At 32.2% G+C, this 12,593-nt stretch overlaps 1 protein-coding gene and 1 long non-coding RNA gene across 2 annotated transcripts; one reads left to right on the plus strand and one right to left on the minus strand.

The window, feature by feature from the left end:
- Positions 1-2,785: 2,785 nt before the first annotated feature.
- Positions 2,786-3,561, plus strand: LOC112776979 (uncharacterized). Its single transcript, XR_003190240.3, has 3 exons — positions 2,786-2,930; positions 3,071-3,242; positions 3,378-3,561. It is a non-coding gene; the product is annotated as an uncharacterized lncRNA (long non-coding RNA).
- Positions 3,562-3,996: 435 nt separating this feature from the next.
- LOC112775057 (GDSL esterase/lipase At5g33370) lies at positions 3,997-8,093 on the minus strand. Its single transcript, XM_025818530.3, has 5 exons — positions 7,771-8,093; positions 7,548-7,675; positions 6,359-6,601; positions 5,504-5,756; positions 3,997-4,424 (listed from the first exon to the last, which is right to left on the minus strand). Exons 1-5 carry the CDS (start codon positions 8,009-8,011, stop codon positions 4,192-4,194), a joined length of 1,098 nt encoding a protein of 365 aa, XP_025674315.1. The 5' UTR covers positions 8,012-8,093; the 3' UTR covers positions 3,997-4,191.
- Between the last annotated feature and the right edge of the window lie 4,500 nt (positions 8,094-12,593).

The following is a 12,593-nucleotide window of genomic DNA, read 5'->3' on the forward strand; positions in this document are numbered from 1 at the left end:
TAAATAATAATATCTTAACAAAATATAATTTAAAATAATTTATAAACAATTATCTTAACAAAAATAATTATTTAATAATTGATTTAAAAATCAATGCAAAAAATAATTTTTAATAATAGTATTATTAACTGGGTAAATAATATAATTTTAAATTATTACTTGAAATATAAATAATATATGAAAATCAATTGAGTAAATCAATGATTTTGTACCTTAATAATTTGACAATTATTACTCAATTAATCAGTTAATTGAATTAGTAATAACAATTTCCAATTTCAAATTTTGTATATTAAGTAATTATTAAAAACTGGGTAATAACGATTTACACGGGAAAATCATTGATAAATTCAATTAACCATAAAGAAGATAATATACTAACAGTTTTAGTATATTATTTATGGCAAGGGAAATTATTTCCTCAAATTCAATTTTATATAATTATAGTAAGTCTTTATAATTAAAGTAATATAAAACTGCTTCATATATAGTAATAATATTATACATATTTATATATCTCTTCTTTTATCTCTTTTTCAAAATATTAGCATATAATTAATGTAGAAAATATATAATATTAAACTGTTTTGTTATGCATATATATGAATTTATATAATAACCCGTATAATTTATACGTATGGCATAATACATATGTCAAAAAAAAGATTCCATAATTTTTGAAAACTACTGTTTTGTTCTATGAAATTGAAATTGAAATTAAATAATTCTATTTATATAATTTTTTTCTATTAGTATCAAGTATCTCCATTAAAAATTCATATCGTTTGTAATTAGTGTGTATATATATATATATATATATATATATAGTCGTAATAGTCAATTGTTTCAATTATTTTTCATCTACAAAATTTGTACCTTATTCGTATTTCTTTTTCTCTTTATTATTTTTCATACCTAATGGCTACAAGCTATGATTCTATCAACAGTATTACCTGTAGTAGATTATGTAATGAAAAGGTTTGAAAAATAAAGGCAAGGATTATAAGGTTATGAAAACTGAAAAGTTCCATCCAAATTTGACAAGAGTAAGACAGCTTATCTAGAAATGGTTCTCATGGATGATAAGGTAGGTTGATTATTCTACATGATTTCTTCGAGTGATGCTAGGTCCAGTTTATATATATTTACTGTTCACATTTTAACTTTATTTCGTGAGTAAACTCTTGGAGGAATCAACCACATTGCGATTTAATAGAGTTGTAAGTGCTAATAGTCTTCGTTTTCAATTTGTTTTACAGTGTGATAAAATCCATTGTTCAGTGAAGAATTATTTAGCAAAGATGTTTGAGAATGATCTGATCGAGGATAAAGTTTATGTCTTCTCAAATTTTCTGATTGAGAAATCAAGCGGAATTTATCTTCCGACTACACATGTGTGTAGAATAACCTTTAAGAAGGAGTCACATATAGTAAATACGATCGATGATCGTAACATTCCTTACAATCATTTCAATTTTCTCGATGAGACAAACAAATGAAAAAGCTAACTTATTTGGTGCGTAGTTAATTTGTATTATTATTATTATTATTATTATTATTATTATTATTATTATTATTATTATTATTATGTTGTTGTTATTGTTGTTGTTGTTTCATTTATTTGTCTTTAATTTCATGTTTTTAATTCGTCTTTTTTTTTTAAATTAGATGTTATTGACTCTTAACCGGAAAAGGAGAACTTATATCATGGTCAAAAGCAGGAAAATGTGGCCATTACATTGTGGTTGATCTCCATAATTTGCAGTATATGAAGATTTAAAAAGTCACAATTAGAATTTGTTTTGTAACAATTGTCTATTCATATGCAAATTTTTTATTATATATTATTACTTATTTGTTCTAATTTCTGCCTTTATTTAGAAATGAGGAAAAAAATTAAATGCACACTATGGGATCAATTTGCAACTCAACTACTCAATTATCTATGTGATCACCAGGCAACCGAATATATAGTTATTATCCAATTTGCAAAATTCAACCAGTACATTGGTAAGCATATTAATTTAACCTTTTATTTGACATATTTATTTATATTATATTTGTAATCATGTTATAATTGTTTTTATATTACTTTTTCCATCTTTCTTATTGTACATTAATAGTTTGAGAATACTAAAATTATCATAAAAATTCGTATAATTTTATTCTCTTGACAAACAATTTTATAATTACGTTAATCATATAATTTTATATACAAACATTGATACAATGTTATTTTATGTATATATTTTGCAGGTATCAAAGGATAGCATTGAATCGTTATTCAGTAGGTTTAAATTATTTATTATTTATTACAAAACTTTCTGCATTAGGCTTCTCTATTAATTTGTTCTTCATTTTGAGCTGATTTTGATATTTTCTTACTTTACAGTAAACCAACATATAAAACTTTGTTGGTAGATTTAAGTATTACTAGATTATTTATGGTCATATTGAGTATATATGCCTGATTTATTGAAAAAGGTAGATTAAATAACTATTTTATAGTTAATACAATTAACACTATATTAAGAAAAGAAAAACAACGCATACAAGTTATTCTTTTATTAATTAAATTATTATAATTAAAATGAAATTTAACATAACAACTTAAAATTATAATTTCAATCTTATCACGTGCATGGCACGGGTGATTAAACTTGTTGAAGAGTAAATTTTGAAACTCCAAATTGATATTTCTTTTTTATGTTGGACGAGGCCTAAGGCCCAAAGACAAGAGAAAATTAAAGAAAATAATTATTGTACTTCTTCCTGGGTTCAAGCTGAATCTTCCTAGAAATCTCCCTCTGCTGTCGTGAATTAATCCTTCACTGCGAGGCGAAAATATGGAACCATCGATGCTGAGCTTTTCTCAGCCTTCATCCGGTGGATCGCACCCAATCATCTCCTCTCTAATGATGAGTCTTAAGGTCTTCCTACTTTGTTAGTGATGTTCAAAATTAAATCGTAGTTTTCTGCTAGAGGCTTAATCATATGTTGAAGATTGTTATTCTGATTACATTGATTATTGAACGCAAGCTCATTACGCTTCCGTCATGCTACGTTGTAGGTTGTGATTAAAATAATGGTCCAAGGTGTACCATTTTTGGATGGAGTGACTTCCAGTAGGTTAGTTCTTATCCGCTGATTGTACAGTTTGGCAAAAAAGCTAGCTTGTAAATCAATGTATATGGAGCAGAGTCTCGTCTTCTCCTCGGCATCTGGGGCAGCTTCCATCTTCGGTAAGTCCTCTTCTCTTTTTGTTGTAGTTTGTTAGTAAAGCCTCGTGTAAGAAGGCAACTAAAAGTGTGGTAATTTAGTCTTCCAAACTATCTTAAAGATTTTGTCTCTATTTTCCCCTCATTATATTATCATAGGCTTATTTCACAGTGAGGATACCATTTGGAGATGGAAACCAGCTGATACAATCATTCTGATATTAGGATTATGTGCTTTCATAGTATGCAATAATTTTGTAATTTCTTCCAACAAGACCTGATGAAGATCTTTCTAATCCCATTCTGCCTAACTCGTAGCATACGAGTCCATAATTTCATTTAATTTCTATGCATCCAGATTAATCACAACTACTTCTTTGAGCTTCTCAAACTCTGGGATCCATAAGTCTATCTAAAAATGGATTTTTCTTCCATCCCCAAATCCTCAAATGAGTTTACTTTTAATACAAAGTATATTTATAACAAAATTTTAACAAATCAAATTAGAGTGACAATATCAATATTAATTTTTAAGTGATATTATTCTCTCTTAGCTTCCAAAATTATTCTATTTTTTTATTTTTCTATTTATGCGAGACTCTCACTCTCCCCTCTCTCTCCCACCCCTCTCCCCCTATTACTATCCATCCTCGTATTTTTATAATTAGAATTATTCTTCCTTCTCTCTTCCCTTCCCCATTCTTTCTCTAATTTCAGAATAGCATTAACCTTTTAATTATAAGTCGTACTTCCATTTGTCATAGCAATTCAATCAAAGGAGTTAAATACTACATTTTATTGCTGCCAATAAAGCAATAGCAGTTAAGGGATGACAAACCAACACATAAACTTGGCACCTTAAACTCACGCTAACTATAGCTAAGGGGAATTGTCAAAATTCAAAAGATGAGCAAAACTTACATAGGGGGTCCAACACTGAAAATTGCAACTATAAATTAAAACTATGAATGAATCAAGCTCTAGAATCAAGGGCCATGATGGTGCTAAGGTTCATGGGATGCATGTAATCGGTTGAACCTGTAAAGATCTGCTGTACTATGATTCGGTTAGCTCTCTCAGAAGGGTGGAATGGATCCCAAAATGCATATAGGTTCCTATTTGGGCACAAGTTTGATAGGGGTGTGCACAATCCAATCCCATTGTATGGGCCTTGTCCGCAACAAGCTATCCTTGATGTAACAAATCCTGTAGGTCCATGCTAAGTATATTAGCTGTTAATATGACCAAGAATTTTGCAATCTAACATGTAATCAACAAAAGGAAAAACAAGAAAATTAACTTAAAAAGCATAAAATATCTTTTTAGTTTCTAATATTTGAATTAACTCTTATTTTTGTCTTTAATATTTGAAACATTTTATTTTTATCTTAAATATTTTATTTTATTCATTTGGTCAAAATTAATTTTTTTTAACAAAAAATATACTTTCTTCCAATATAATTTCTTTTTAGATGACGGCAAAAATCAGATAGTAGTGGTTATAGTAACGATTTTAGTAATTTAAGAATGAAAATAACATAAAAATAAAAAAAATAATTAGAATGATATTTTTAGATGAACAAATTATAATTTTAATCAAAAGATAGTATTACAACAAAATAATTAGCACTGTCAAAATGTGCTAAATTTATGGGACAAACCTGTTGTTGTTGTTGTTTTTTTTTTTTTTTTTTATCAAAGATAAGAGATTTGAAGCCGCAACCTCTTAATTGAGTATGGGGAGACTATGTCATTTGAGGTATAACTCATTGGCATGGGACAAACCTGTTTATCTATTTAAACGAACAAGTTTTTATCTCCAAATTAAACCTATTTAAATTTTGGGATAAACAAACAAATCTATAAATTAAATAGGTGGCCCATTTAATTTTATGTTTTTTGCATTTTGAAAAAAAAAAATCAACACTTTTGATCAATAATCTCCTTGATCTAGCTCAAAAATCTTTCAACTCAAAATTCTGTTTATTTAAGTTTTAGACTTAAATATAGCTTTTTTTAATTAAAATACTTTTTCATAAAAAATGTAATTCGTTAGATTAATCATAAACAATCTGGATTAAAAAATTATAGTCTATAAACAAAACAAACTTAATCAGACTAACTCGTATAACCTATAAGTTTCATTAGGTTAAATTGACTTATTTAATAACGCTAAAAGTAATATATTTAAAATAAAAATGGAATGTTTTAAAGGTCAAAAGAACCCAATTAAGTTTTTAACCCATGGTTGTATTATTAGTTAAATAGTATTGAGAAGAGGTTACCAAAAGCTTGGGGGTTGAAAACGAAATCCATGTGCATTTGATATGCATTAGCAGCAATGAAGACATCAGAGCCGATCTCTTGGTTGAGTCCTTTGATCATATCACCAAGCTGTGGATTGTATAGAGACGCAGCTCTCTGAAGTTCGACGTCGCATTCGCCGTTTCTGCTTCTCAACGCTAACTCCGCCGGCACACAGCCCATTGGTCCAGTTCCGGTCACAATAACCCTACGAGCTCCCATATCAAATACCCTCTGCATCCATCACATAATTACCTCACTTTACTTCGGTAAAAATATTTCTACCAAAAAACAAAAATAATCTTGACCAAAACATGGTTCTAAATCAGAGATTTTTGTCTTACTGGAATAAAAATGAGTTTTTCTAACTTCATTATGGAATTGATAAACATTTTATCTTTTCTCACTTTTTATCGATCCCTTTTAATATTATATAAAATATACAAAAAAAATAGAATTTATGACATTTCTTCTTCTTTTAATATTATTCATGACTTTTATGTATCAATTTTACATGGGTAGAATTAAATATTAAAGTGATAATTTAAAATTGTATGAGAATTTTTCGTCTTCTTGACTAAGATTATGAGGTGAGAAAACCCAATAATTTTGGTTGGTGTCATCACCATGCAAGCAAGTGCATGAAAAATAATCCTCATTCAATAACTTTCACATAGCCTTTTAGACACGAACAAGAATCACTCTAAGAATAAACAGGTAAGCAAGCTACATTTTTTTGCAATTATTGAACTATGTGTACATACACATACAAAGACTATAATATGATATATGATAAGATCGATAATTCATGGTTCAATTCAAAGATAGATTAATACCCTGAGAATTAGACGGTACTCAGAAATGAGATAGCGAACGTAATCAGGGAGAGCAAACTGGCGAGATCTAACTGAATAAGGCACCAAATAATAATTGTTAACAAAATCGTTGCCTCCAAGAGTTATGAGAACAAGTCCTTGGTTCACATGTTTCCGAGCACCCTCTACTCCAATGCGTGCACTCAATCTTTGCTGGTAATGCTCGAATAGCTTCAGTTGCTTGTAGATGTGGATTATGTTTAGCTGCCAAAACAATTTCTACAAATTAACCACCTTTTCCACATGTTTTATTTTTATATACTTCCAATAATCAATCAAATTACTCATACACTATTTCTTTTATAAGAAAAAAAGTTTAAATTGTTTTTACACCCAAAATTTACTTGCACTACCTTAATTTAACATATGTTCTTATAATCTTTTAGTGTCATTTATTAGGTGTTTTAAAACACAAATACAAAGATAGAAAAAATTTAAACTTATTTAAAAATAGACATGTATAAAATCAGTTCAAACAAGATTGTAAAATATTAAAAAGGGTAAAGTATATTTTTTGTCCCTGAAGTTTGATAAAAGTTTAAAAAATATCCCTAAGTTTTATTTTGTTTCAATTTTGTCCCAAAAGTTTTCGATTTGCATCAAATATATCCCTTATAGCTAATTTTTCAAAAAATTTATGACCAATTCAACAACAATTTCATAAGAACAACCTTCAACACAAATAAATCAAGCATAATTTTCATACATTATTGTTAAATTGGTCTTAAATTTTTTGAAAATTTAGCCGTCGAGAGTATATTTGATGCAAATCGAAAACTTTTGGGACAAAATTGAAATAAAATAAAACTTAGGGGTATTTTTGAAACTTTTGTCAAACTTTAGGGACAAAAAATATACTTTACCCTATTAAAAAATATAAAGAATTAATTTTAAATAGTTAATATTAGTTAAATTTTTTATAATATATTTTTTAACTTTCATTTATAGAAAATTTATGGTTTAAAATTAGAATTTAGGATATATAATTTAAGATTTAGAATTTAAAATTTAGTGATTAAAATTTAAAATTAGTAAAAGTTAGGTGTTCCCTTAAAGAATTTAGCTCTTTAGTTAAATTGGGAGAATATTCGGGATGATTCATGCTCTTGAATACATAAAATTGAAATTAGCAATTAATAATAGGACTTACAAATTGAAATCCTGTATCATTAAGAATTCCAATCCCTGCAGATGCAAAATTGGCACCAACAAGGAGCTTCTCTCCAGTAAGCAAAGGGCTCAAATATGGCATTGTAGGCTCTAATCCAAGTTGCTCACCTGACATAATAATAATAATTAACCATATATAGTTCCATGCACATGCAAATGTTATAATAATAATAATAGTTAATGTGAAAGAAGTAGTTATATACTGATTATGTCAGCGATGTTTAGGCCATTAGAGAATCGTCCAGTAGGTGTGTGAGTAGGGTAGTCAATCCCATAAGGGGGTGCATCTGCGCGTGCAGAAGTTGCTAAGAAATCGTTGTTCCCATTATCCACTAATGAATCACCAAATACAAAGAAAGCCCTTTGATGTTGTGCAGACACACAAACACAAACCAAAAGCATACACAGAAAACTTGTCACTATTGATACCACACAACTTGCCATGCCCAATTCTTGTTTGTACCCTTATTTTATATGATATGGTGCCTTAGTATATAGCCAAGACGCTATGTGTGTGTATATATAAGGGTTGATTACTACTACTACTACTGTAAAAGAAGAGGGTAGAATTATATTCATAAATGTTCTTCTTCTACCATATCTACTGATTTTGAAAAGCAACCGCCGAATTAAGAAGGAAGTACCACACGAATAATTGCTATATGGTGAATTATTGTTGTAGCAGATATATATGCATGAATTTTAACTAGATTCCAAGACATAAAACTCTTTGTATCAAATGAACAGATATCATTGTGTGTGTGCTTTTTTTTTTTTTTTTTGTGGGGGTTTTGGGGGGGGGGGGTCGGGGGCTCCACGAAAGCTATATTATCAAGGTAAAAAAAACCAAATTAAATGACAGCGTTACTAAAATATCACAAGCATTAAAAATACAAGTTTAAATGTTACTATATACATTTTCGGTTAAGGAAACCACTCAAATAAAACCGTGTAAAACGTTTTTTTTAAGATAATTTTTAATAATTAAAATTTAACACATATAATCGTCTAAATTGTTATTTTTGTCAAAATTATGTCAGGCAAATTAATTTGATCGAAAAAAATAGTGAATCAAATCTTGAACTGGTCTAAATTAATATTATTTTGGGTAAAGTATTCTTTTTGTCCCTAAAATTTGACAAAAATTTTAAAATACCTCTAAGTTTTATTTTGTTTCAATTTTGTCCCAAAAGTTTTTGATTTGCATCAAATATACCCTTGACGGTTACATTTTTAAAAAAATTAAGACAAATCTAACAATAATGTATGAAAATTATGTTTGATTTGCTTGTGTTGAGGGTTGTTCTTATGAAATTGTTGTTGAATTTGTCTTAAATTTTTTAAAAAATTAGCCGTCAAAGGTATATTTGATGCAAATAAAAAGTTTTTGGGACAAAATTGAAACAAAATAAAACTGAAGTGTATTTTTGAAACTTTTGTCAAACTTCAGAGACAAGAAGTATATTTTTATCCTATTATTTTTTTTATAGAAAATAATTAAAATACTTCTATTATATATATTAATTTTGAAAATCTTAAATTCTAACCCTTTACTTCTTTGTGGTCATAAGATTAGGATTTTGACTTTTTAAAAAAAAATTATATATATATATATATATATATATATATATATATAGGAATATTTTAGTTCTTATATTTTTATAAAAGAAATGTTGTAGTCATTTTTTATAAAAAAATATTAATTTAGACCAATTTAAAATTTAATTTATTAATTTTTGGGTTAAACTAATTTGTCTGGTCTAATTTTAATAAAAATAACATAGTTTAATCGATTATATGTGTTAAATTTTAATTATTAAAATATATAAAAAGAAAAACGTTTTTGACATGTTTAATAATGTATCATACGCTAGACATGTTTCTTCAGATCTATCGCTTTTATCAATTTAATTTTCCTTATTTTAATTATTATATTATTGTTACGGTGAGAAGCTCTGTCTTCTCCTTCTTCAGCACCTCTACCTCAACATCCGATCCCGCGACCTCAGCTTTCAGGGAGTTCACTTCAGCAATGAGCACAGCAGCCTGAGATTTAGCATCAGAAGCCTTCTTCCGCTCCCTGCCCACCTGAGACAAAAGCGAAGTCTCGACCTTAGAAAGACGGAGGATCTCAGCACCGGCCTCCTTGGATGACTTTACACCGTTCTCCTTAGCCACCTCCGCAGCCTCAAGCTGCTCCTTCAGCTTGGCCACCTCGGCCTGGGAATGGCACAACTTCCTGTCCAAAAGGCCAACCTGGGCCATCACGGGCTCAGCCTTCCGAACAATAACCGTGGATCGGAGGAGGGAGCGATAAATAGACTTGGCTTGGAAGGCCACATCACAGTCATCAAAAAACTCATCAGTACCAGGCATCAGATGCTGGTCAATAAAAGCCGAAGCATCGAAGCGCCGATCCATCATGGAAGGCACAACACCCTCCTCCTCCAAATTCTCACTACTAATCTCCTCGGGCCTCTTCCGCTTCCGAGAAGCCTCGGCCGCTGAGACCACAATTACCTCCTCCTCGGAAGCATCCACAGGACCCAGGGAAACCCGAGCTTCAACCCTCGCCCCAGCCGAGATCACCTCTTGCGAAATAACCCGGGAGTCCGTGGCTGGTTGAGACACTGGGGTGGAAGGAGCAGCCGACGACGCTTTCTCCCGATCATAGCAGCTTTGAGTCTCGCCAGCGAGGTCAAGCCACCAGCCATCTCAACTAAAAAGGGAAAGGAAAAACATAAGTCCCAAACTCGGCAACACGCCAAAAAAAAAACACACACACACCAACAAACGACCGGCAAGCCACGGGGTCCCCCATAATATCTCGAGGATTCAATGATCGTTCCCCAAACAAATGCCAGAGGACGGAGGCAATATCCTTATCCTCCGGAGTCAAGCCATCATAGGTAACTCTCGTCAACACCGACGGCCCAGCACCAAAGTTCCAGTAAGTCGGAAACCGACGTTCACCTTCCATCGTCAACCAGAAAGGATGATGCCCGTGAATAGGGCGCACCTTAAAATACTCCTTCTTAAATCCATGAAAGGAGTCCTCAAACAACCCGAATATACACCGATGAGGTTGAGCCCTAAACGACATATATCCTTTTTTATGCTTTCCCTCATTGGTCGGAAGAGTGCATAAGAAAAGAAAGAGAAAAACAGGAAACGAGACCGGAAGCTCGAGAAATTTGCACACGAGCTCAAAAGTGCGAACAGCTGCCCAACTATTCGGATGAAGCTTAAACGGCGCCACGGAACACCAACTCAGCAATGCCTGGACAAAGGGCGAAAATGGAAGCTGCACGCCAAGATGAGTTAACATCGATTCATAGACCCACATCCAATCTAGAACGGTTGGTGAATCGAGGTTCAGCTAGCAAACCCTCTCATTAGCGTCGGGAGGCGAGCTCATATTGCCACTCCGCATAATCGCCCCCACAAACTGCCCCCTGATCATGGAGTCTTTGGAGATTGATGAGCGGATAATTTATACGCTTTTTGATATTGTTTTTAGTATGTTTTCAGTAGAATCTAGTTACTTTTAGGGATGTTTTCATTAGTTTTTATGTTAAATTCACATTTCTGGACTTTACTATGAGTTTGTGTGTTTTTCTGTGATTTCAGGTATTTTCTGGCTGAAATTGAGGGACTTCAGCAGAAATCAGATTCAGAGGTTGAAGAAGGACTGCTGATGTTGTTGGATTCTGACCTCCCTGCACTCAAAATAGATTTTCTGGAGCTACAGAACTCAAAATGGCGCGCTTCCAATTGCATTGGAAAGTAGACATCCAGGGCTTTCCAGCAATATATAATAATCTATACTTTGGCCAAGTTTAGATGACGCAAACTGGCGTTCAACGCCAGCTCTCTGCCTAAATCTGGCGTCCAGCGCCAGAAAAGGAGCCAAAACCAGAGTTGAACGCCCAAACTGGCACAAAAACTGGCGTTCAACTCCAAGAAGGACCTCTACACGTGCAACACTCAAGCTCAGCCCAAGCACACACCAAGTGGACCCCGGAAGTGGATTTATGCATCAATTACTTACTTTTGTAAACCCTAGTAGCTAGTTTATTATAAATAGGACCTTTTACTATTGTATTAGGATCTTTGATCAGTTGTATGCTATCTTAGATCACGTTTGAGGGCTGGCCTCTCGGCCATGCCTGGACTTTCACTTATGTATTTTTAACGGTAGAGTTTCTACACTCCATAGATTAAGGTGTGGAGCTCTGCTGTTCCTCAAAGATTAATGCAAAGTACTACTGTTTTCTATTCAATTCATCTTGTTTCGCTTCTATGATATTCATTCGTACTCCAACCTGAATGTGATGAACGTGACAATCATCATCATTCCCTATGAACGCGTGCCTGACAACCACTTCCGTTCTACCTTCGACTGAATGAGTATCTCTTAGATCTCTTAATCAGAATCTTCGTGGTGTAAGCTAGAATGATGGCGGCATTCAAGAGAATCCGGAAAGTCTAAACATTGTCTGTGGTATTCCGAGTAGGATTCAATGATTGGATGACTGTGACGAGCTCCAAACTCGCGATTGCGGGGCGTTAGTGACAGACGCAAAAGGATAGTAAATCCTATTCCAGCATGATCGAGAACCGACAGATGAATAGCCGTGCTGTGACAGGGTGCGTTGACCATTTTCACTGAGAGGATAAGATGAAGCCATTGACAAGGGTGATGCCTCCAGACGATTAGCCGTGCTGTGACAGGGCATTGGATCATTTTCCCGAGAGATGACCGAAAGTAGCCATTGACTGTAGTGATGTATCACATAAAGCCAGCCATAGAAAGGAGTAAGACTGATTGGATGAAGATAGCAGGAAAGCAGAGGTTCAGAGGAACGAAAGCATCTCTATTTGCTTATCTGAAACTCTCACCAATGATTTACATAAGTATTTCTATCCCTATTTTATTATATTACTTTCGAAAAATCCATAACCATTTGATATCCGCCTGACTGAGATTTACAAGGTGACTATAGCTTGCTTCATACCAACAATT

Source organism: Arachis hypogaea, chromosome 19 (assembly GCF_003086295.3).
Source record: "Arachis hypogaea cultivar Tifrunner chromosome 19, arahy.Tifrunner.gnm2.J5K5, whole genome shotgun sequence".
Taxonomy (NCBI): Eukaryota; Viridiplantae; Streptophyta; class Magnoliopsida; order Fabales; family Fabaceae; genus Arachis; species Arachis hypogaea.

Coding starts and splice junctions, on each gene's coding strand:
- LOC112775057 (XM_025818530.3), bottom strand. CDS start 8,011: ATGGCAAGTTGTGTGGTATCAATAGTGACAAGTTTTCTGTGTATGCTT. Junction 7,676..7,770: donor AAACATCGCTGACATAATCA/GTATATAACTAC, acceptor TTATTATGTCAG/GTGAGCAACTTGGATTAGAG. Junction 4,425..5,503: donor TTTCAACCCCCAAGCTTTTG/GTAACCTCTTCT, acceptor ATGGACCTACAG/GATTTGTTACATCAAGGATA.